We start from the raw sequence: 26,448 nt of genomic DNA on the forward strand, positions 1-26,448 counted from the left end.
AAAAGTGCCAAGTGTGGTAACATGCCACCATCAGTGAACTCTTGCATCAACCAGTTCCCCATGTTCAGGGAGAAGCCATACACACGCTGATAGGACGGCACGTAATCATTGTTAAAAATAGGTACCAAAAATATATCACTGGACTGGCAGAGTGTTATCAAATAAGTTTTAAGATTAATTCATTGTTAACTAATGCATTTAAGAGGAAGCTATGTAAAGCACAGGAGGGAGAAAGGAACAAAGCTAAAGTCTGACAGGGTAGGTTGGGAGGAGGTTCATGTGGATAGAAACACTAGTATAGGCTAAATGGACCAAATGACCTGTTGAAAGATTACATGGAAACATCAGGGATATGAAAATGACCATTATGAGGAAAAGACTGTACCGCAGGAAGAATTTTCCGAGTGTCCTGTCACATAGATAGCTGACTACAGGTGTAATAGACCAGTGGTAGAGGGGCCCCAGCAAGTGCAACCCTCCTGGTATTACATCAGGACCATTACCTGGAATGGTGTGCACTGTGAATTGGACACTTGTTATGGCATCCGCACTCCCAAAATCTCCCCTCCCACTTCTTTACTCCTCGGCTGTCTTCTGATGCCAGTACATAGATTCGTGGTAAGCAGGGGAATGATAGTGCATCCTGCCTAACCCCGCCGCCCCACCCGATGACCTACCACTATTAGATCAGCCATGATCTTATTAAATAGCAGAGCAGTTCGAGGGGCTGAATGGCCTACTCCTGCTCCTTTGTCCCTTTGTTTCTGGATACATACATCACATCGACTGCAGCAGTTCAAGAAGGTGACTCACCAACGCCCTCTTCAGAGCAATTAGGAGTGGGCAACAAATTCGAGCTTTGTCATAACACCCGTACTAATATTGTTGAGAGAGGGGGAAGCAGGAAGCTGCCCCCTACCCCTCCCCCCTTCGCCTCCTTCATCCTAATTGAACGGGTGTACATTGGAAGGGTGGGGGGGCGGTGGGGATAGGAGAGGTGGGGTAGATGGGATTGGTGTTGTGGGGGACGGACGATGTTGGGCAGGCCACTGTGGGGAGGTCAGTTTCCGCGGACTGAGGGAGGTGGAAGCCAGGATTTGAGCGGCTCCAGAAGGCAGGCTGGGATAAGGTGGGGCTGGTAAAATTGTGGAGAGCGGGTCATTCCCTCGATCGGTGGGACCAAATCTGGAGAAACCGTCTGGTCCAAAGTGAAGTAACCAACTGATTACCAGGATTATAGCCCTTTTAAGGGCCATTTTACACTGCTGTTGACACACTTGTCAATGGCAAAGTGATGCCCATCTGTGTGTGGATGTTGAGGCTACCTCCGAGTGGCAGTGTAGGCTGCTGGGGTTGGAGTCTGGGGGCACGGGGCTGGGGGAGGTGGTCTATGATCAGGCTGGATGACCCTTGGATGTGGATGTGAAGAAGGAGGCGATGGCCTAGTGGTATTACTGCTCGATTATTAATCGGCTAATGTTCTGGGGATCCAGGTTCGAATCCCGCCATGGCAAATGGTCAAATTTGAATTCAATGAAAAATATCTGGAATTAAGAATCTACTGATGACCACAAAACCATTGAGATTGTTGGAAAAACCCATTTGGTTCACTAATGTCCTTCAGGGAAAGAAATCTGCCATCTCTATCTCATCTGGCTTACATGTGACTCCAGAGACACAGCAATGTGGTTGACTCTCAATTGCCCTCTGAAATGGCCCAGCAAGCCACTCAGTCCAAGGGCAACTAGGGATGGGCAATAAATGCTGGACAGTCAGCGATACCCAATGTCCCATGAATGAATTAAAAAAAAGGGAAGGTAGCCTACGTGACCCCAAATGATCAGCCTAGAGGGGTTTCCCTTCTGACCCTTGACCTGTGTTTTTTTTATTTCTGAGCTCTCTCAGCCCAGCTCCTGAGTTCTCCGACCCACTCGAGCATCACCATCTGCTCCGAGTGAGATTGCCGATGGCTTCCGAACGATTGGCCTCTCTCTCCCTGTGGGCTGGCAATGCCAGAAGGCTGCCCTCTGGCAGCGAGCTCCCAGGGAGGCCGTTTGGAGGCCACAGGTGGTCACATCCAGACTGGAGCGTCAGGAAACGATGGGAGACTGTTGCGATTCTCGCTGATTATTGAGAAGCCACAGAGTGTCTCTGACGCCTGAAGTACAACAACGAGTTTCACTCACATAACACTTCTAACTGAATAAAATCTTCGAATGCGCGTCACAAAGGTGTTATCAAAACAATTCTAGCACTAAGCCACATAAGGAGATGTTAAGACAGGTGACCGAGAGCTTGGTGTAAAAATAAGTGAGTGGAGGGGGAATACGAGGTTTCGGCAGAAAATCGCTCAGCTCCAGGCCTCAGCAGGTGAAGACACAGCAGCCATTGACTGAACGCATTCGCAATCCCCACATCTGGTGACAAAGATACATCCCATCCAGAGAAAATCTTTCACTCATCCCCTCCCAATAATGTCCTCTCCTGACTGTGGTTAGAGATATTCTGAAGTGAATATCAGTGAATCATTGCTCTGCCCTCACACAGCCGCTTACATCTTACTTAAATGATGCCATTAAAACTAAAAAGGTCACAATGTTACAGGAAGATCAAAACATGTGAGGTGTCGGGCTAATGACTGTGACCTCATTCTTACACACTCACCTGGAACTGAGAATTGATTATAGACATTTCTCTGGGAAGCAGTCAGTGAGGTCAGAAAACCAAACTAAGACAATGAAGCTAAAACGCGATGACAGAAATCTCTCTCATTCTGTTCCTAGCATTACCTCCCACAGACTGGGTCAATAACTTTCCGTCATTTCCTCCACCTTTAGAAAGAGCTCCCAGTCAGCTGTAGAAAGCTGTCTCGTAATATCCTGCTTCTCTCTCTTCCTCTCCCTCATGGGATGATACAACACCATTTGGCCAACTGCGCCCATACTGGTTCCTTGAAAGAGCTATCCAGACTGTCTGCTGTATTTCAGACATTACTGGAACGTTCACTCTTCAGAACTATTTGGACTGTCGGGCGCTTGGAGATGCCCTGAGGTCATGGAGGGCACTATATAAATGCACACCCTCTCCTGTCTACCAATCAGAATCAGGTATGGCCAACACGATCTGGTGCCAGTGTGATCCACTGATCCTGAGGTGGACAGTGACCCACACAGACAGATTTAGACTAAGACCTGCTCCCAAATACTCACTCAAAAACAACCCCCAAGAGTTTCAAAAGTCACAAACATGCCTTGCTACAGAATAAAAACAGTACAGGTGGCCATTTGGCCCATAATGCCTATGCCAGCTCATTGACAGACCAATCCAATTAATCCCACTTCCCTTCTCTTTTCACACAGCCAAGAGGGTAGTTTCCTTGCTCATGGGCACACTCTGTGCCTTCTGTCCGAGGAACATGATCAAGATTCAGAACTTGGTGAATCTCAGAGATATAAATTCTTTCCCTGTCGCGAATGGCCTCCTTCTGCGCTATAGGGATCCTATGATTCTATGATAAGTAGGCTTATATTAACACTACAATGAAGTTACTCTGAAAATCCCCTAGTCGCCACACTCGGGCACCTGTTTGGGTACACTAAGGGAGAATTTAGCACGGCCAATGCATCCTAACCAGTATGTCTTTGGACTATGGGAGAAAACTGGAGGAAACCCGCACAGACACGGGGAGAATGTGCAGTGACCCAAGCCAGGAATCGAACCTGGGTCCTGGCGCTGTGAGGCAGTAGTGCTCACCATTGTGCCACCATGCCTCCACTGTGACTGGATTCCAGTACACGGTCTTAGCAAGTTCAGTTACATTATACCAAACACAAGGGGGGGACTTTCCAATCACACCCACCAGAGACCAGGAATTCCTGCTCGAGCTCAAAGGGCCTTTAAACGGTCCATCAAATTTTCCGTCCCGCCGGCGACAATTCCTGCAGTGGGTGGGACTGGAAACCTTTACCCCAAGGAATAGAACTCAAAAGTAAGGAAGTTGGGTTACACTTGCATCTTTTTTTAATGGGTGTGGTTGTCACAATTATTGCCCATCCCTAATTGCCCTTGAACTGAGCCGCTTGCTCAGGTCATTTCAGAGGGGCAGTTAAGAGTCAACTTTGCTGTGGGTCTGGAGTCACATGTAGGCCAGATCACACAATGATGGCAGATTTCTTTCCCTGAAGGACATTGGGTTATGATAATTGATGATAGCTGTCATGGTCAACATCACTGAGGTTATCCTAGTGTTCCAGAGTCATGTATTGAATTTAAAACCAGTTACCGTGATGGGATTTGAACCAATGTCCCCAGGACATAAACCTGGATTTCTGGTCCAGGTGATCTTACCACTGTGCTACCATCCCCCCCAAATGTCGCCTTGATTAGATCACCCTTAGAGCAATGAACAGAAACAGCGAAACACTGGAAAAGATATAAAAAGATATTTACAAGGTGAAATCAGAACTGAGCCGTTTATAACTATAGTATGTAGAGTGAACAGAATCTGTCCAGAAAGGAGAAGACTGAGGGGGTCTCAGTACGGGGGGTTTGTGAAGGGGTTTTGTTAGGGTCAGCATAGAGAAGGCACCCAGAACCAATGGTCAGAAATATAAAATCTTAAATAAATTCACTGGGGGACTTCAGGAGAAATCTCTTCACCCAAAGAGTGCTGAAAACATGGAAGTTGCTACCACAGGGAGTGACTGAGATGCATTGCAGTAGAAACTAGATAAACACAGGTAGAGAAAGAGATAGCAGAATATTCAAATGATGAGAAGTGAAGCAGAGTGAAAGGAGGTTCACATGGAGCATAAACGCTGGTAGAGACTAGCTGGGCTGAATGGCCTGTGTCTCTGTTGTATATTTGATATAAACTCCTGGAAGACGTTGTCAGGATATCAAGCGATGGTGAACAAATAGTGCCTTACCAATATCACCCACATCCCAAAAGCACCTTGGCAATGTGGCAGCACGCTGACACACTGGCTAATATTGCTGCCTCACAGCGCCAGGGACCCGGGTTCGATTCCCAGCTTGTGTCACAGTCTGTGTGGAGTTTGCACCTTCTCCCTGTGTCTACGTGGGTTTCCTCCGGGTGCTCCGGTTTCCTCCCACAGTCCAAAGATGTGCGGGTTAGGACTGACCATGGTGAATTAACCCTTGTGTCAGGGGTAGTAGCTGGGGTAAATGCATGGAGTTATGAAATAGGGCCTGGGGGGGGGAGGGGGGTGCGATTATGGTTTGATGGGCCGAATGGCCTCTTTCTGCATTGTACAATTCTATGATTCTGTGAAAGTTGAGATGCTGAAATCCAAGAGGCAGAAAAGTGGTGATGGTCCCTGGGTCAAAGCCCTGCAGAATCACCTTTAGATCCTAATTTCCCCCCCCATAAGAGGCCCAGACCCACACTCAGGTGGATGTAAAAGATTCCTTGGCACTATTTTACAGAAGGGTAAAGGAGTTCTCTCCAGTATCACATCACTGTTTGCTGTGCACATACTGGCCGCCACTTTTCCCAGGTTACAACAGTGACTACACTTCAAAAAATTCTTGTCAAGCACTATGGGATGGTCTGAATCCACAAAAGGCATTATAGAAACGCAAGCTCTATTCTTCCGTTCCTGAAGAGGCGATGCCAACAGCATCAGAGGTACATAATTTAAAAAATAACTTTGATAGAGCTGTGACTTTGGTGAGCTGTTAGTGGGAAAAGGGAAGGAGGGAGCAGAGGCAAGGGGAAGGGGAAGGGGAAGAAAGGGGAGGGGCAGGGGAGAGAGGGAGGGGAGGAGAATGGAGGGAAGAGGAGTGGGGAGGGGCAAGGTGTAGAGAGAACGGAGAAGGGTGGAGAGGGAAGGGACAGGGGAGAGAGGAGAGGGGATGGATGGGGAGGGAAGAGGAATGGGGAGGGGCAGGGCAGAGAGGGAGGAAAGAGGGGAGAGGGGGCAGAAGGAGGAGGGAAGAGGGGATGTGTGGGGAAGAAATCACAGAATCCCTACAGTGCAGAAGGAGGCCATTTGGCCCATTAAGTTTGCACTGACAACAATCCCAGCCAGTGCCTGCCCCTACAACCCTACTGATTTACCCTTGCTAATTCTCCTGACATTAAGGGTCAACTTATCATGGTCAATCCATTTAACTGCACCTTTTTGGACAGTGGGAAGGAACCAGAGCACCTGGAGGAAACCCATGCAGACTCTGCACAGATAGTAACCCAAGCCGTGAATTGAACCCAGATCCCTGGCGCTGTGAGGCCATGATGCGGAGGTGCCAGCGTTGGACTGGGATAAGCACAGTAAGTAGTCTCACAACACCAGGTTAAAGTCCAACAGGTTTATTTGGCAGCACGAGCTTTCAGAGCGCTGCCCCTTCATCACCTGATGCAGGAACTTGAGACTCTGAAAGCTCGTGCTGCCAAATAAACCTGTTGGACTTTAACCTGGCGTTGTGAGACTTCTTACTGTGCTCACTGTGCCACCATGCCACCCGTATAAAAGCTGTTCCTGTAGATGTGGAGTGTGCCCCCCCCCCCACCTCCACAGAGTCTGATTAGACACTTGGGGTTTCCATTTCTCCTGTTCTCTAGACGAAGGGTGAAGGGCTGGGCTTCAGAGATGGGCTTTGGAAGATACCCCAGGCAGCATGGGCCCTCTGTACAGGTGCTGAAAGGGTTAACAGTCAAATATGCCAACTCCAACGGGGCCTTCTCAAAACGACGTGAATATGGAGAGGGGAGCTGAGTGAGATTAAAAAGCTAACGGGTTGGGATCGGCAAAATACTGAGCTGAGTTCAGGCAATTTTACACCAGCAGGGGCTGCCTTTCCACTCAAGCTATTTCATTAAAATCGGAGTGTCTGAGTAATTTGTAGCTCATTCTCCCAGTCGGAATTTGAGGGACTTGGTGCAGTCGCTGAATTCAAATGGATTCTACTCTGTCACCTCTCCCAGCGAGGCAGGATGAACTGAAACTCCTTTCGACATCTGAGAATCAAATGGGTTTTATGTTGTGTGAAAATAATGGGATCTGCAGCCAGTCCCTAACACACTGCTCGTTATCAGACACATTATACTCTGTGTGTGTGTGTGGGCAGGGTACGGTGAGGGAATCGTGGCAAGTTTCACAGTCTGTGATTCCTGACAGGATTACAGGATTCCTGTCGCCAGGGAGGGAGGGGGGGGAGGTGTGGAGAAAGAGAGAAAAGAGCAGGAATAGAGAGAGGGAGATGGATGGAAAGAGAGCAACAAAGAAAGTGAGGGAAGGGGGGAAGGTGGAGAGAAAAGGACAGTTGGATGGAGAAAGGGAGGAGTAAAAGAGAGAGAGAAAGAGGGAATGAGGGAGGGGTAGAGAGAGAGAGACTGGGGGGAGGAAAGAGGGAGGGGAAGGAGGGAGTGTTGGACGGAGGAGGAAAGGAGGGAAGGGGAGCAGAGAGAGAATGAGGAAGTAGAGAGGGAGGGAAGAAAGAAGGGGGTGGATGGGGGAAGGAAAGGAGGACAGGAGAGGAGAGTGGAGAGAAGGAGACAGAGAGAAAGAAGGAAGGAGAGAATAAAACAAGAGGATAGTCAATTTTGAAAATTAAGCTCTCTGCTGGTCACCCCATGATTCTTGCCAAGACCAGCTTGATACACAGCCAGGAAGCAGTGTCTCCTGATTTATTTATCTTTTTCCTTACAATCATTACCTTTGTCTGTTCACCCTTCCCTCAGACACAGTCAGATACTAACGCAGTCACCCTCTGCACTTTAATCCCCACACAGACACACACTGTATCACACGTAATCACACACCCACGCACACTCATACAAATTCTCACCCACTCTGTGGCATCACTCTGATGGCAGTCTTTTCAGAATAAATAAACTGAAGGACTGGCTCGAAGGATAAAACTGCCGGACTTCACTCGCAGTTCCATTTTGTTATTTGTGTTTTTTTTTAATTAAAGAAGTGACGAAAGGCAGCTCAGATGATCTGAGTCATCACAGTCAAAGGGAGTGTGATGTGGAAATGGGTGACAGGAAGCCTGTCTGTAAAAGGATGTCAAGTGATGTTGAAGCAATCAGTCATCGTGTGAAACTAGATCTGCGGCTGTCTTTTTTTATAATTCACTTCCTCATTTTTGTGAATATTAACACAAAATCCAGCCTTACGTTTACAGGATGTCATTGAAACTATTACACCTTGGAGGCTGGGAATCATTGTCATCACTTGACATTTTAAGTAGGTTAACACCTTGTTCAAGCACAAACGCATAAAAGCTTTCATGTTTTTTCGAGTGACATTCTCACTCCTGAGTCAGAGGGTGGTGGGATTGCAGCAGTGAGAGTTGAGGGAGCGCGATACTGGCAGAGGTGCCAACTTTCAGAAGAGAGGTAACACTGTGGCCCCATCTGCCCAGGTAGGGTGACACGGTGGCACAGTACTGCTGCTTCACAGCACCAGGGACCCAGGTTCAATTCCCGGCTTGGGTCACTGTCTGTGTGGAGTTTGCACATTCTCCCTGTGTCTGCGTGGGTTTCTTCCCACAGTCTGAAAGGTGGGTTGGTTGGGTAGATTAATCTGACTGGCGTCGGACTGTGGCGACTAGGGGAATTTCACAACAACTTCATTGCAGTGTTAATGTAAGCCTTACTTGTGACTAATAAACAAACTTTTAACTTTTAGATGGGAATAACATCATCCACTTAAATAAGAACAGGTGAGACCAGACCAAAAGTGGGTGACTGATTCCTGAAAGATGCTTGTGAGCCAGTTAGCTTTTAACAAAATTGCTCCAAATTTATTGAGCCAACATTTTGAGTCTGGATGACCCTTTGTCATCGAAATGTTGGCTCTATTCTCTCTCCACAGATGCTGTCAGACCTGCCGAGTAAACCAGAGGCTCAGACTAATGTTACAGATTCAAATCCCACCACAGCAGCTGGTGGAATTTAAATTCACTCAATTAATACATTCAATTAATTAAATAAAATCTGGGATTGAAAGCTAGTCTCAATAATGGTGCCACGAAACTAACATTGATTCACTGGAAGGCAATCTGCCTTCCCTCCTTGGTCTAGCCTATATGTGGCTCCATAAGACCATAAAATATAGGAGCAGAATTAGGCCATTCTGCCCATCAGGTCTGCTCCACCATTCAATCATGGCTGATATGATTCTCATCCCCATTCTTCTGCCCGTGACCCTTGATCCCCTTAATGATCAAGAACCTATCTATCTCTGTCTTAGATACTCAGTGACTTGGCATCCACAGCCTTCTGTGGCAAAGAGTTCCATAGATTCACCACTCCCTGGCTGAAGAAATTCCTCCTCATCTCTGTTTTAAAGGACCGTCCCTTCACTCTGATGTTGTGCCCTCGAATTCTGGTCTTTCCCACTAGTGGAAACATCCTCTGCATGTCCATTCTATCTAGGTGTCTCAGTATTCTGTAAGTTTCAATTGGATTCCCCCCCCCACTCATCCTTCCATAACCACAGCAATGTAGTTGACTCTTAAATGCCCCTCTGAATTGATCTAGCAAGCCAAGAGCAATGAGGAATGGCCAATAAATACTGGCCTCGTCAGCAACACCCACATCCCATGAAAGAACAAAGGAAGACAAGATAGGATTTGTACTGACATACAGTCTCTGGGTTACTCATCCCATACTCTATTTTAGAATTGGATTTATTTCATATTAAACCCATTGACGACATTATGATTATTCCTGTGAAAATCTGACCCACAGGTGGGGATATCTGGGATCTTACCTGATGAGTTTGGTCCCAATTTGCTGCCGCAATTCCATCCTCTCCTCGTCTGATTTGCGGGGGAGGATGTTCTTGTCTTCCAGCTCCTGTTTTGTTGGTCGGTTGCGGAGTTTAATGGCGAGTGTGTCCCTCCGTCGTATCTTATTGGCGAGGGCACCTGGTGAGGGAGTCACAAACTGAGGGTTACCGAGCATCAGAGCTTGGGAGAAGGAGGCACGAACACAAAGAGCTGGTACTACACATCACTTACGTTCCAGCTGAGTAAAGGGATTCGACAGAGTCAATGCAGCGAAGCTAGTTCCCCTGGTAAAGGAGTCCCAGAACAAAGGAGCAAAGCCACTAAATGAACCAAACAGGGGTGAAATCAGGAAGCTCAGATTAGGTGAGTGTGCAGCGAGATGGGAGGTGGTACACAATGTAGAGAAGTGAAAAGTTATTAACCTCAATAGCAAGAATAGAAAAGAAGGCATTTGAAACAGCATGGCCTTATAAATGTTGATATTCACAGACTTTGATGCACTGATAAAAGGAACGCAAAAAGTTGGCACGCAGGTGCAGCAAGTAAATGACATATTGGCCTCAATTATAAGGAGATTGGAGAACAAGAGTAAAGAAGTCTTGCTCCATTTGTAGGGAGCTGAGACCACATCTGGAAATACCGTGTGCAATTTTGCTCTTCATGTTTCAGAAAGGATATAGTTTTATATATTTAGCCGAGTAAGGGAGATCTTGTTAAAGAAACTTTTCTGCCCACACCCTCAATTAAGCACCACGGTAGAAGATGTGGGGAAGAGTCAAATAGAGGAACGTAATTTGTTTAAAAAAAAAATTTGAATTTTGCAATCGTGTTATTCCCTTCCAAAGTTAGGGGAGCCGGGGCAGAAATCACTAAAAGTTCACAGAGCAGTGAATGGAACATTGGCCCACATCCCGAGTGTTGGAACACAAAGGGATGGGAGCTCTATTCCAATTACACAGAAAATAGAATCGCTACATTCAGTCTGAGTAAAACATACACTGGCCTTGGAGGAAGGGATTCAAGACAGATTGATTGGAATGATAACAGGGTTGTAATGGTTAGAATGTTATTGACCGGATGAAGCTTGTATTCCCCTGAGTACAGACAAAGGGCTGATCTAATCAATGTTTGTAATTGATAACTGATAATTGAGGATGTTTCCACAAGCAGGAAAAACTAGAACCAGAGGGCACAACCTCAGGCTAAAGGGACGATCCTTTAGAACAGAGATGAGGAGGAATTTCTTCAGCCAGAGTGTGGTGAATCTGTGGAACTCTGTGCTGCAGAAGGCTGTGGAGGCCAGGTTATTGAGCGTCTTTAAGACAGAGACAGATAGGTTCTTGATTAATAAGGGATCAGAGGTTATGGGGAAAAGGCAGGAGAATGGGGATGAGAAAAAATAGCAGCCAAGATTGAATGGGGGAGCAGTCTTGATGGGCCAAGGGCCTAATTCTGCTCCTATGTCCTATGGTCTAGGTGCTTATGATAATTAAAGCTGTTGTTGGGTTGATGGAGAGAAACATTTTCTCAGTTGGGGAAGCATAGAACAAGGGGACGTAACCTGAAAATTAGAAGCAGGCCAATCAGAGGTGAAATCAGGAAGTATTTCTTCACACAAAGTGTAATGGAAATCTGGAACTCTCTTCCCAACCAAAGTGCCCAGGCTGGGGGTCAGTTGTGCATCCGAGATGGATCAGTTCTGGTTGGGTAAGGCAGGGAAATGGAATACAAATACACATCAAGCATGATCTAACAAATGTTGGAACAGACTGGAGGAGCTGAATGAGCTTCTCCTGTCCCAATGGACAACATATTGCCTACGAAGTACTATCCAAAGCATGATTAGGGTTCTTACTGTTCAAACATTCCTCATCTTCATCAGATTCATCCGATTCATTCTTGCCTTGCAGGGAGCTGTCAGAATCTGAGTCACTTCCCGGAGAATCCCGGTAGGCTGCACTGGGAACGATGATGACTGGTGTTGAACTGTCTAGCTGCACATGGCTTTTCTTGGTAAGAGGGCTCTCTGCCGTCATTGACTTCTCACTCCTGTCAACTTCATCACAGCTACTGTTCAAAATAAAGGTGAGAGTTGTGGTTAACAAACACGCATCAGAGAAAACAGCAATTCTTGCCCTGGATGTCCCTCTCAGATTATCAGACAATCCCAAGTATGCAGGAGCAGGGCAATTGGCCTTCTGAATCTGCACCAACTCTCTGACAGAACATCTTACCCAGGTCCTCTTCTCCACCCTATCCTTAATCCCACACATTTACCGTGGCTAATCCATCCAACCTGCACATCTTTGGACTGTGGGAGGAAACTGGAGCACCTAGAGGAAACCCACACAGACACAGAGAGAACATGCAAACTCCACACCATCACCCAAGGCCAGAATTGAACCTGGGTGCCTGGCGCTGTGAGGCTACAATGCTAACCACTCTGCCTCCCTCCACTGCAGCCACGTGGCGAAGCGACAGAGACTAATTACCTACCGAGGTTCGGATCAGACTCGGGGACCAGTTTCTTGGGGATGTGGAATACAGAGTTAGTTCCCTGTGGTTACTTGAACTCAGCCCACAAGGAGGCTATTCAACCCACTGGGTCTGTGCTAGCCCTTTGAGATAGCTCCAAGTAATCCCACTTAGCCTCACTGCTTCCTCATAGCCCGATAATTTTAATTTACTCTTCAAATCTTTATTTAACCTAAGAACTTACTTCCTGTATAAGATGGAAAAAGAGGAAGAAACCCAACCAATTTGAATGTCAGAAATGCGTTGTCAATGCTGGGTGATACAGGTCTCTGGGCTGAGACTGGTGGGTTCACTCACAATGAAACTGGGCCAACAGAAGAGGGACCACATCTATTTGTTGATGATGTAAAGTCAATCCTTGGCAAATGGCATTTTGACCTTTGTTGCAACGGGCTTAAGTTAAACATAGGGAAGTTTTGTTGCAATTATACAGGGGATAGGTGAGGCCTCGCCTGGAACACTGTGTACAGTTTTGGTCCCCTTACCTTAGAAAGGATATAGTAACATTGGAGGCATTCCAAAGGAGATTCATCAGGCTGATGCCTGGAATGAGAAGGTTATCCTATTATGAGAGGCTAAATAGTTTGGGTCAGTTTTCTTTGCAGTTTAGAAGAGTGAGGGGTGACCTTATTCATAGAAAATAGGAGCAGCAGGAGGCCATTCGGCACCTTGAGCCTGCTCCACCATTCATTACGATCATGGCTGATATATTCAGACATACAAGATCCTGAGCATCGTGAAGTGTTTTCACGAGTGGAAGAGTCTTGAACAAAGAGACATTGCCACAAGATAAAAGGCTGATCATTCAAAACTGTAGAAATTTCTTCTCGCAGAGAATCGTGAATGTCTGGAATTCTCGGCCCGAAAGGGTGCTGAAGGCTGGATTATTAGAAGTATTTAAAGTGGAGGTGGACAGATATTTGATAGATTGAGGAACAGAGGGCGATGGGGGAATGGCCCAGAAAAGGAGCTGAGACTGGCACAGATCAGCCACGATTGTATTGAATGGCGGGGAAGGCCGAATGGCCAACTCCTGCTTCTTTTTTTTGTGTTCTTGTCCCAACTATCAGTTCTCGTAAAATATTTATCTCGGATTCCAATTGAAAAAAATAATTAAAATCTGTGACTTGATCTTGTGTTTTACATTAATGCTCACATTTGGATTCTTACTCTGCTGATTGGGGCCAGTATTTACAAGGCCACGGGGCTTGGTGTTCTATCACTACGTTTCCAGACCCGGAATCTGCCCACACAGAGAAATGCTTGGTGGCAGGAAACAGGGAACAGCCATTCGCCATCGCTCCATGCTTTGATCAGGTCCTCAACGTCCTGCCAGCACCATCATTTTGAAATCTTCACAGTCTCGCTACCCTGGCACCCCCTGCCCCCTCAAACTCAGCCCCCATTTTCCTGCTCCCTCTTTCAGTTGTCTCAGAACCTGGGAGCTTTCTTCAAAAAAAGATTGGATTTTCTTCCCTAAAAGGACATTAGTGAACCAGATGGGGCTTCATAACAATTGGCGATAGTTCCCAGAACCAGCTCAATATTCCAGATTAATTCGCCAGAATTCGACTGCCCCCCACCTCCACGGAATTAGAGCGGGCGAACAGTTGGACATTGGAAATATCCATTGTTCTCGGGCAGGATTTTCCAGTCTTGCTCGAGCGAGGCTGTAAAATGTTGCCCACTGAGTCTAATTTTTGCAAACGCTATCATGGGATTTGAATACATGACCCCAGGGGATATGGCCTGGGTTTTGAGATTGCTAGACTAGTAATGTTACCAAAATACCACCAGCTTTTTCCCCACAGATTGCCTGCTCTGTGAGGAAACTCTCAATCACTCAGAGCTTTTGCTTCTTTGTCACCTCGTTTTGACTTTTGGCGCAATGGCATTTATACCCATGAGATTTTCGAGCAACTTTGGATAAGGAACATCATCTTTTAACATTTGGGCAAGCATTCATGAGAACAAAACCAAATAGTAGAACACCAATTTCTTTCCCAGAGAAAACTGAAGACTAACACTTCTCGACTGAAGTATTACCATCAAAATATCAACAAGTTAACCTGAGCCAATATTTATTTAATGTCTATCGCTTAAGCAGCTTGATTTGTTAATGGGATTCTGCTTGTGTTGTGTGTGTTGGTGTGTGTGTGTTGGGGTGTGTTGGGGTGTGTGTGTGTGTGTGTGTTGGTGTTTGTGTGTGTGTGTGTTGGTGTGTGGGTGGGTGTGTTGGTGTGTGTTGGTGTGTGGCTTCTCTCTCATTCACTTCCAGCTTCAATCCTGACTGGGCTGCCACCCATTGCTCTCATTCCTTGATTTTATAACATCATGAAGGAACTGTTCACAAGGAAGCTGAGGAACAATTGCCTTGGGAGAATGACTGTCCACTTTCACTTGACCACATGTCAACTACAGCTACATTGGGTGCAGTGTAAACAGGCGGTGGTTCTGTGGCATTGAATTCTCTTGTTGCTTTGCACATCTCTGAAGGAGCAAAGATTTATTTCCATGCTGGTGTGATCAATTCTGTCCTGAAGGGGGTGCTATTTCCAATTTATTCATTAATCAGCATGTATCAACATCCCTTACTCAAAGCTGCAAAAGCTTTCACTCAAAAAACCCGCACCTCACATTGCTTTCTATATCCGTAGAGAATCAGGAAAAGTTAACAGATTTATATTAAAAAAAACAATGGTTTATTCAAGACTTGGTAACCAGCTACCAGTATTGGACAGATAGTTATTTGAAAGGATTGGTTCTTGCCGAATCATTCTCAGCACGTGAGTTGAGAAGTTGCTGACGATGGAACCTTGGTGAGTTGCTACAGTGCATCTTGTCGATGGTACACATGGCTGCCACTGACTGTGGGTAGTGAAGGGAGTGAATGCTTGTGGAATGGGTACAAATCAAGCAGGCTGCTTTGTCCAAGTTGGTGTTGAGCTTCCTGAGTGAGTGTTGTTGGAGTCGCACCCATCCAGGCAAGTGGAGACTATTCCATCACACTCCTAACTGATGTCTTGTGCAGAAGCTTTGGGGAGACAGGAGGTGAGTCAGTCATTACAATATACCCAACCTCTGAACTGTTTTGGTAGCCATGATATTCACATGGTGGCCCCAGCTGAAGTTCTGGACCAGCCACACCAAAGCTTTGATGACTCGAGGATGATGTGATGGGGCAATCCATCCATATCTGAAATTCCCTGTATGATCTACTCTGTTTCTGGTCATTGCACTCTCCCCACTGGGTCAGAAAATTACATAGAAACATTGGTTAGCACTGCTGCCTCACAGCACCAGTGACCCGGGTTCGATTCCCATTTGGGTCACAGTCTGTGTGGAGTCTGCACCTTCTCCCCATGTCTGCAAGGGTTTCCTCCGGGTGCTCCGGTTTCCTTCCGAAAGACGTGCTAGTTAGGTGGATTGGCCATGCTAAATTCTCTCTGTGTGTACCCAAACAGGCGCCAAGAGTGTGGTGACTAGGGAATTTTCACGGTAACTTCATTGCGGTGTTAATGTGAGCTTTACTTGTGACACCAATAAATAAACCTGAGAAAAAAGGAGCAGAAGGAAACCATTCGGCCCTTTGATGTTATCCCACGCCAGGGGTTTGTCAGGTATTATAGGTTGACAGACCAAATGCAGCGCTGAGAGAATGCAGCATTGTTGGATGTGCCATCTTTCCAGTGGATAGTAAACTGAGCCCCCATCTCCAACAAAGATCAAAGATTCTACTGCACTGTCCTGAGGACAAGCAGGGCAATTTGCTTGGGTGGTCGGGGCCAACATTTGTTTCCTTAAAATCATTAGAGAAAAGATGATCTGATTGCTGTATGCATGAGATGCAGTGCAAAGACTAACTGTTGCAATGCCCAACGTTGCATTTTGGAAGAAATAATGTAGGGGGGAGTTACACGATAAATGGTAGACATATTAAGAGTATAGAAATGCAGAGGGACCTGGGGGTGCAAGTACACAAGTCCTTGAAGGTGGCAGTACAGGTGGAGAAGGTGGCGAAGAAGGCCTATGGTACGCTTGCCTTTATAGGAAGGGGTACAGAGTATAAGAGCTGGCGTCTAATGTTGCAGTTGTACAGAACGTTGGTTCGGCCGCATTTGGAGTACTGCGTCCAGTTCTGGTCGCCTTACTACCGGAAGGATGTGGAGACCCTGGAGAGAGTGCAGAGGAGGTTTACCAGGATGCTGCCTGGTATGGAAGGACTGAGCTATGAGGAGAGACTGGGCAAATTGGGGCTGTTCTCCTTAGAAAGACGGAGAATGAGGAGAGAGCTAATAGAGGGGTATAAGATTATGAAGGGTATAGATAGATTGAACAGTGGTAAGCTTTTTCCTAGGTTGGATACAAAAATTAACAGGTGCCACGGGCTTAGGGTAAGTGGGGGGCGAGGTATAATTCGAATGTTAGAGGGAGGTTTTTCACACAGAGGGTTGTGGGGGCCTGGAATGCTCTGTCAAGTAGGGTGGTGGAGGCAGGCACTCTAGAGTTGTTTAAGGCTTACTTAGACAGGCACATGAGCGGGATGGAGATGGAGGGATACAGGAGACTGTTCTAAATAAATATCAAGAGCCTTGGGATGTCCCTGGGAATCAATTGATTCCGATGGACCTTCCAACATATTTTATGGCTCACTTGTCTTACTTTTGAGCTTCTGGGGATTCCATAAATGTCTGCAAAAGTTGTGCATGTTTATAGATGTCTTCTCTTTTAATCCACAGGTGATTCGGTCCGCCTTGTTGTCCAACAAGGGGCATACACACGGTGGGTCGTGTGAGGGCTGCTCTTGGATGTTGCTTCGAGAATAGCCTAGTGCTTCACATTGTTAGTGTACGCTTAAACTGGACCAGATGCTGGGCAACACGACAGCTCAGTGACTATCACTGATTACTGTGCAGATACATGGATTTGGGCTGGTGTCTGTGGGAGTTTGCACATTCTCCCCGTGTTTGCGTGGGTTTCCTCTGGGTGCTCCGGTTTCCTCCCACACCCCAAAAATGTGTTCTTAGGCTGATTGGTGTTAACAAATTGTCCCTAAATTAATCTTCCCTCAATCTTCCCCAATAGGCGTAGACAAAGGTCATAGGTAGAAGAGGGCACTCACAATGTTAAAATGGCGGCGCGGGCTCATTGGGCCGAAGGGCCTGTTTCTCGTGCTGTGTTGTTCTTTGTTCTTTATTACAACAGTGACTGGACTTAATAAATACTTCATTGGCTACCAAGTGCTTTTGCACTTGCTGAGGTTGTGAAAGTGAGACAGCATTTCCTCAGAACAGAAGATGGCGATAATATAACAAACCAGAGGTCATGAGGTCAAATTCCAGCTTATTGATGCTGCAATCAGTTTTAAGATGTGTTACCTATTGCTTCTCCTCCTGGACTGCTCAACCTCTGAAAAGTCTGCTTCTATGGCAACATTCACTAAATCAAAACCTCACCCCGTCTAACAACTAGTAATATCCCGTGGAAACCCAACAGCCCCAATAAGAGAATCTTGTGTTCTTACCCCTTCTGTGTCTCCGCAGTGACTGCCGTCTCTTTCAGCTCCTGGGCTACCTCCATTTCGCCAGAAGCATCAGGTTCTATGGGCTGGCTGGGCTCAGCTGGGGGAGGTTCCTTCTCAAGGTTCTGCTGTTGGGAAGGTTCAGACTGATCAACCTTTTGGTCAACAACTATCTCGGGTTTTTCAACCTCAGCCTTTGCCTTCTCATCGGGCTGAGCTGCTGGCTGGGTTATGGCCGGGAGTCCGAAGGAGTCGCTTTGATTTGAACGCAGCGACAGAGGCTGAGAAGGAATGTCGGAATGCTTCCCAGAATTCCTGAGCATGTCCCCCGTGCCTGGGAAGCCTGGCAAGTCCTGGGCTTGATTAGTGTTCATCGCTGAACGAAGCTGAGGGGGTGATTGAGGCGTCGACAGCACATTGGCAAGCTTTGCTAAATGGCACGGCTTATCTGGAATCAGAATTTACAACAGTCACCAGACAACCAAATCAAAGATTTTACAAAACAGTTTTACTATAATGCTGGAGGCCAGCTACAGTAAACACACAAAAGTATTTAAGACTCTCTGACCCAGAAACATTTTCACATCAGACAGGGGATGAAGTAAGCTAGCAGCCCCCTCGGGTATGTGTCAACTCTCACACTCTTATCTATGAGTCAGAATGTTGTGAGTTCTAACTCCCCAGAGGCTTTGAGAGTGTCAAGAGCGTGCTGTACTGTCAGGGTTGCAATCAGCTTTCCAATAAGACTTTAAACTGGGAAATGGGTCTAAAAGATCCCCTGGTCCACTGAGTTTTTCCTGGTATTGTGGCCAACACCTCAATGTACATCCCTAAAAGCAGATTATTTAGTTATTAATCCAATTGCTATCTGCGTCAATTCCCTGATACTTTCTCTACTTCTGGGAGAAGGGACAGCTGGAAGATTGCAAGGTGTCTACCAAAAATAGGAAAGGTTGACATGATAATCAACCGATCAGAAATGTGGACCAACAGCAGGCAAGGTGCCACTGAGTCTGCACCGAACACAATCTCACCCAGGCCCATTCCCCGTAACCCCAATATTTACCCTGCTAGTTCCCCCCCGACACTAAGGGGCAATTTAGCAAGGCCAATCCACTCAACCCGCACATCTTTGGACTGTGGGTGGAAACCGGAGCATCCAGAGGAAACCTAAGCAGACACAGGCAGAATGCACAGACTCCACACAGACAGTTAACCCAAGCCAGGAGTCGAACCCCGGTCCCTGGTGCTGTGAGGCAGCAGTGCCAACCACTGTGCCATCGTGACGCTCAATGGTCTCTGTTCAGTCGAGCATCAGAGCCGAGGCAACTTGGTGTTTGAACAAATTTTGGTTGAAATGTGGAGAGTAGGGTTGCCAACTGTGGTTAAATGTGTCCCTGGAGGCACGCACGTACGCACGCACGTGCTATTAGCCAGTCACACATCTGTCTTTGTGAAACACTGCCTTCCTTCGCTAATTGGAAAGCAAGAAGACTCCGTACTGGGCTGGATGTTGCTTGACTGTTGTCAGCCAAATAGCTTTTTTTCCCCATTTTTGATAATTCAAAGTAAATGCCCAGAAATCTATTTTTAATCTCCTAATGGCTTTTCTCCAGAGTTGCACACGCCAGTGTCCTGGAGAGGCCAATTCTGGAGAGAGAGATAGAGCAATGCCGCTGCATACATGAGGCAGTTTGGGTTAGGACATAATTATTTTTATTGATTCTTTGTAGTCAGCCCTGGCAAGCCATCCCAAATTGCCCTTGAATGAAGTGGCTCGTAAGCCATTTCAGAAGGACAGCTAAAAATCAGCCACGTTGCAGTGGGTGTGGAGTCACATATAGGCCAGACCAGGTAAGGAAGGCAGATTTCCTTCCCTAAAGAACATTAGTGAACCAGGTGGCTTTTTATGACAACCACTGGTTACCAGTACTGAGACCAGCTTTCAGTTCCTCACTTTATTAATTGAATGTAAATTCCACCACCAACTCCAATGGTGGGGTTTGAACACATGTCCCCACAGCATTAACCTGGGCCTCAGGATTGCCAGGCCAATAACATCATGACTGTGCCACCATCTTAGATGGCAGTACCATCGGAGCGGAGAAATAATAGTTAACACAGAGCTTGTAACAATTTCCATACAGCTGAATTATCCAAAACTAAATCATTAAGTATTGTATAATGATGTGTCACAATTTTATAATCTCATGAATGAATTTATATTAGTGGGAAAGTAGCAATTAAGTTATCATCTGTTGTTCCATTGGGGATTTGAGTTGTGATCAGAATGATAATGAGACAGTGCCTGTTAAAAATGCTGAAGTCAGAGAGAAATTGGATTTATATTGAATGTGACGTTCCTTCAGTTGAGCATTAACAGTGTATAGAATGGGAGAGGTGCACAGCACAACTCTCTCCACATTTCCCCCAAGCTATGCATAACATTGTAACAGTTTCAGGTAGGAAATGTCCTTCAGCCCATCTAGCCTGACTATCTTGGATCCCACTTATTGACAGGACACAGTCTCATTGTTTTTTGAAATGTATTGAAGTTTCTTGTTCTACCGCAATTGCACAAACTTACCACCCGTAAGGCCCATGACATTCAACAACAAGTCTCCTGAATTGTGCCCAGTTTTATTGCAGGACACTGATTGGAAATGGGAGCAGGATTGAGATTGCCCAAACGTATTTGGCAAAAACACCCTGATCATCTGATAAAAACAGCTGGTATTTATGGCTGGATTTTAAGCAACTCACTGGGCCAATTGGACAGCGCGCGCGTGCGCGCGCGCCTCGGACGGTGCGCGCGCGCGCGCGCGCCTCGGACGGTGCGCGCGCGCGCGCGCCTCGGACGGTGCGCGCGCGCGCCTCGGACGGTGCGTGCGCGCGCGCGCCTCGGACGGTGCGTGCGCGCGCGCGCCTCGGACGGTGCGTGCGCGCGCGCGCCTCGGACGGTGCGTGCGCGCGCGCGCCTCGGACGGTGCGTGCGCGCGCGCGCCTCGGACGGTGCGTGCGCGCGCGCGCCTCGGACGGTGCGTGCGCGCGCGCGCCTCGGACGGTGCGTGCGCGCGCGCGCCTCGGACGGTGCGTGCGCGCGCGCGCCTCGGACGGTGCGTGCGCGCGCGCGCCTCGGACGGTGCGTGCGCGCGCGCGCCTCGGACGGTGCGTGCGCGCGCGCGCCTCGGACGGTGCGTGCGCGCGCGCGCCTCGGACGGTGCGTGCGCGCGCGCGCCTCGGACGGTGCGTGCGCGCGCGCGCCTCGGACGGTGCGTGCGCGCGCGCGCCTCGGACGGTGCGTGCGCGCCTCCCAAAGGGGACCGCTCAATGCTTTTTTAATTTGATTTATTGTCATGTGTATTGGGATACAGTGAAAAGTCTTGTTTCTTGTGCGCTATACAGACAAAGCATACTGTACATAGAGAAGGAAAGGAGAGAATGCAGAATGTAGTGTTACAGTCATAGCTAGGGTGTAGAGAAACATCAATTTACTGCGAGGTAGGTCCATTCAAAAGTCTGACAGTAATAAGGAAGAAGCTGTTTTTGAGTTGGTTGGTACGTGACATCAGACTTTTGTATTTGTTTCCCCCGAGGGAAGAAATTGAAAGAGAGTATGTCTGGCGTGCGTGGAGTCCTTAATTATGCTGGCTGCTTTCCTGAGGCAGTGGGAACTCTAGACATTGTCAGTGGGTGGGAGGTTGGTTTGAGTGATGGACTGGGCTGCGTTCATGACCCGTTGTAGTTTCTTGAGCAGGAGGCATACCAAGCTGTGATATAACCAGAAAGAATGTTTTCTGTGGTGCCTCTGTAGTGGTTAGTGAGAGTTGTAGCTGAAATAGCAAATTTCCTTAGTCCTTACTATCCTCACTATCACTAAACTCCATGTATAAGGCACAACTGTATGTCTGAATTCAGTGATGGCTTTGAAATGGCACATAAAGGAGGTGATATGAAATGGGAAGAAAGGGGAGAGAACATTCGGGAGTGTAGGAGAGATAGATCATTTAGGGAGACTATGAAATGGGTGCTGTGGCCCAGAGATGTCTTCTTTCTGATAGGACTTTGAGTAAGGTTCTCCCATGTCTCTAAATGTGAGCGAATAGCACAGGGCAACGGAATTAGAAAAGAATAGAGGGAGTAGGAATGTTGGGGAAAAGGCACTGAACAATTAGATCCAAGCAATAAAATGCCATCAAATAGGTTTTACCAAAGATAAAGCATGGCAATTTGAAGCAAAAATTATTTCATTTTGAATTTAAGTTCTTTAATCATGAAAGAGGAAGCTGGAGCAAGTTTAATGAAAGTAATATTGTTCAGTCACTGTAATAAATACCTTTCTCTTTGTTTAACCTTCACATGCAGTTAGGATTTGTTGCCATGCACCGAGGAACAATCTTAAAGATTTCTACTTGAGATGTGGGTGCCACTGGCAAGGCATTGCTTATTGCACATGTTTAGCTGCCCTTGAGGAAGTGGTAGTGAGCAGAAATATGACAGAGGGGCTCCCACAGTGTTGTCAGAGAGAGGGGGAGTGCAGGGAGTTCCAGGATTTTGCGACTGTGATGATAAAGGAATAGTGATATTGTGATCTGGAATGTGCAACCCAAATGAGTGGTGGAAGCCAATTCAACCATAACTTTGCAAAGGGCTGTGAATATATGTAATATTCAGGGGACAGAACAGGGCACTGAGGCTAATTGGATGGCTCTGGAACTAGTGCAGGCATAATGGGCTGAATGGCCTTCTTCTGCACTGCACCATTCCATAAGTCCTGGTTAGCATGGCCTATGGCTTTCAGGGAAACTCAGAAGTGATTACGAGATTGCTGCTTTGCTCTTTGAGGGGTGAAGGTCACCAGAGATGGAGATACTGACCTTGGTGAATTCCCACAATGCACTCTATCATTGGTGCATGCTGGAGGGATCAGATATTGAATCCAGCACCAAGGATAACGTTCTGGAAGGTGATGAGTTTTATGGATAATTTATAAAAAGGAGACACTTGCCTGTCAGGTTAAATCATTACGGAAAAAGACCCCAACCCTACACCACTTAAAAACCATACTATAGAGGAGATCCCTAAGGAAATAGTACACAGGTCAATATCCACAGACGGAAAGGCACATAATGTAGGAGGTATTTTAAAATGGCTATGCAATCTGCTCAATGGTTCCAATAGCCCAATAAAAAGGAGCAGCACAAACACATATACTTGGAGGAGTTAATGGTTAAAACTCGCACTAGGCCTCTCCCTTACTGAAACATAGCACAATCTGTCTGAATAGCCCCGAATCAGCAGCATAGCAACACATTAAAGCAACACAGTGACAGCACACAACTTACGCTCCAAATTAATGCTCCAGTTGGTTGGCTTTGGGGCAACAGGAGGAAACTTAGACACAGGCTGGGGGGTTTGTTTTACACAGTCATCTTCTTTAGCAGCAACAGCGATGGCGGTGGACTCAAGGAGTTGGGGCACCGGTGGCGGCGATGGCTGAGCTTCCTGAGGAGGTTGGACTGTGCAAACCTGGCAGCTTTCAGGCAGTTCTACAGGACAAGAGAGCAGTTCAAGCAGAGAGTAAAAGCCACATACAGCAAAGCTATAACCTCTCTGGGCTGCAGGAGACTACAATCCTATCCACTCCTAGATCACTGGGGAGGGTGAACAGTGCAATCATCATTCTTCAAAGGCTGCAGATGATATTAGAAGCCAATGTCACACTCCTCCTGTATGTTGTACATACAGTTAACCTTATTATAATGCACTTTGCGGTACAGTAAAGGTGCTAAGCATTGGAAATCTTACCACTTTTGACACAAAGGGTTTCACAAAGATCAGCAAGTAACTGCCCAGGGTTAGCAAAGGGAGAGCAGGCCAACACAGTTTCATCCAGTAACATGCCAAATCTATCGGTCCAGCATCCAACTGCATCTTGAACACTCTTAATGTCTTCTATCCCTTGTGGCTTACATACTCTTTGCTATTTTACCCCCTGTCCCCACAAGATCTGAATCATAAGAAGCAGGAACAGGAGGAGACCATTTGGCCCACCAAACCTTTACCACCATTCAATAAGATTGTGGGTGAGACTTTCAAACTGATGGCATCTTCCAGTCCCACCAAAGTTTCCCCCAGTGGCAAGTTCACCAGCAGTGGCGTGGGTGAGCGTGACAAAACACCAGAGACCTCGTTGGGATTGGAAGATTCCAGAAAATCTCAGCCCATGGCCTATCTGAGTGTAGTCTTAAATCCACTTTCCTGTCGGTCCCCTACAGCTCTCGACTCCCGTGTCAATTAAAAATCTATCAAACTCAGCCTGAAATGTATTCATAGAATCTCTACAGTGCAGGAGAAGGTCACTTGGTCCACTGAATCTCCACCAACCACAACCATACCCATGCCCTATCTCCAAACCCGTTGCATTTACCACAGCTGGTCCCCCTGACACCAAGGGGCAATTTATCGTGGTCAATTCACCCAACCTGCACATCTCTGGACTGTGGGATGAAACCGGAGCACCCCGAGGAAACTCACGCAGACATGGGGAGAACGTGCAGACTCCACACAGACAGTGACCCAAGCCAGGAATCAAACCTGGGTCCCTGGCGCTATGAGGCAGCAGCGCTAACCACTATTCAATAACCCAGCCTCCACTGTTCACTGGCAAAGAGAATTCAAGCAAAGGATGGCCTCGGACAGACAGAATTCCCCCTTGTCTCGATCTTAAGAGGACAGCCCTTATTTTTAAGCTGCCCCCTTGTTCTAGACTCCACCATGAGAGGAAACATCCTCTCAATATACACCCTGTGAATCTCCCATCAGAATCTTATCAATTTCAGTAAGATCCCCTCTCATTCTTCATAATGGGTATAGACCAACCCACTCAACCCTTCCTCACAAGTTACTCTTGCCAATCTCAGAATCAGCCTTGCAAACCTTCTCCAAACTGCTTCCAGTGTGAGTATATCCTTCCTTAAAGAAGGAGCAGTCTTGGTCTGGTCTCACCAGTGTGCTGTACAATTGTAGCAAAACATTCCTATTTTTACACTCAATCCCCCTCATAACATTCCATTGCCCATGCTGTATCTCATGCTGACATTCTGTTACTCACGTACAAGGACACTTTGAACCTTCTGTACTTCCTGCTAAAGTGAATCACCTCACGTTTTCCCACATTATACATCATTTGCCAAATTTTTGCCAAGTCTTTAACTTAGGTTGTAAATAATTGAGCTCCCAGCATTGATCATTGGGCACTCCACCAGTTACAGTTTCCAGCCTAAAAATAATCCATTTATACCAACTCCCTTTTCCTGATATGTAGCCAATCGCCTATCAATGTTAATATGTTTCCCCAGCATTATGAGCATTTACCTTGTGCAGTAACCTTTTATATGGCATATATCAATTACTCTTTGGAAATCCAAGTACACCACATCTACTGCTTCCCCTTCCTCCGCCCTACTTGTTACAACCTAAAGAACGCCTATAAATTTATGAAACAAAATTTTCCTTTCACAAACCATGTTGATTCTACCTGATTCTTTTATGATTTTCTAAATGTTCAACCACTACCTCCTAGAGTTGCTCTAGTGCACAGTAGGAGGAAACTGGAGCACCAAGAGGAAACCCACACAGAAAATCACACCCAGGTCACTGACGCTGTAAGGCAGCAGTGCTTACTACTGTGCCATCGTGCCATCCCGAGGAAGTAGTTTTTTTATAAAAAAGAGTTTTTATAAAAAAGAGTTTTTTCATAGAATCGCTACAGTGCTGAAAGAGACCATTCGGCCCATCACATCTGCATCGAGCACAATCCCAGCTGGGCCCTATCTCTGTAACCTCACATACGTATCCTGCTAGTCTGCTCGACACCTATGGGGCAATTTAGCATGGCCAATCCACCTAACCCACACACTTTCGGACTGTGGGAGGAAACTGGAGCACCCGCAGGGAACCCATGCAGACAAGGGAAGAATGTGCAATCTCCACACAGACGGTGAGCAGGAATCGAACCCGGGTCCCTGGTGCTGTGAGGCAGCAGTGCTAACCACTGTACCACCCTGTGACAATGGATTCCTGCAATTTCTCTACGACAGATATTAGGCCAACTAGTCAATAGTTTCCCGTTTCCTGTCTCTATCTTTTCCTGAATAAAGATGTTACATTTCCAATTTTCCTACCCAGGATAATGGAATTTTGAAAGATTGGAACCAATGCTTCCACCTTCTCTTCAGCTATTTGATGCCATTAGATCACCAGGTCCTGGGGACTTGGCAGCCTTTGGTCACAATGATTTTCCAGTAATTTTTGTCTTGTGAACACGATTGTTTTGAGCTCCTGCCACATCCCCCTGCCACTATTGTGCCCCCGTTTTTCGACTACTCTTGGGATACTTTTTATACCTTCCATTTTTAAAGGCAGTATCGAAAGTATCTGCCACTTCATTTTCCATTTTCATGGCCCCGTCTTACTTGAAATGAATATGCTGGATTTAGAGTGGGCAATGGAGAATAGTGCTGAACATTGTGGAGTCGTCAGAGAACATTCCCACTTCTAACCTCAGGACGATGGGACAATTAACGATGAGGCAGCTGGAAGCAGTTGGGCTGAGGACGTCACTCCGA

The 26,448-nt window shown here is 46.8% G+C and overlaps 1 protein-coding gene across 2 annotated transcripts in view; it reads right to left on the reverse strand.

The window, feature by feature from the left end:
• The window catches only part of phactr2 (phosphatase and actin regulator 2), a 123,206-nt gene that overhangs the window by 11,932 nt on the left and 84,826 nt on the right, over window positions 1–26,448 (reverse strand). The window contains exons 5-8 of one of the 2 annotated variants that reach the window (XM_080200863.1): window positions 23,164–23,367; window positions 17,822–18,266; window positions 11,618–11,832; window positions 9,744–9,900 (exon numbers count right to left, since the gene is read on the reverse strand). In XM_080200863.1, the coding sequence (XP_080056989.1) occupies window positions 9,744–9,900; window positions 11,618–11,832; window positions 17,822–18,266; window positions 23,164–23,367 (1,021 nt within the window). The remainder of the gene's footprint in view (window positions 1–9,743; window positions 9,901–11,617; window positions 11,833–17,821; window positions 18,267–23,163; window positions 23,368–26,448) is intronic. The other variant, XM_080200864.1, reaches the window with a different exon arrangement.

The sequence above is a fragment of the Carcharhinus amblyrhynchos genome, chromosome 12 (assembly GCF_965287045.1).
Source record: "Carcharhinus amblyrhynchos chromosome 12, sCarAmb.v2.hapA, whole genome shotgun sequence".
Taxonomy (NCBI): Eukaryota; Metazoa; Chordata; class Chondrichthyes; order Carcharhiniformes; family Carcharhinidae; genus Carcharhinus; species Carcharhinus amblyrhynchos.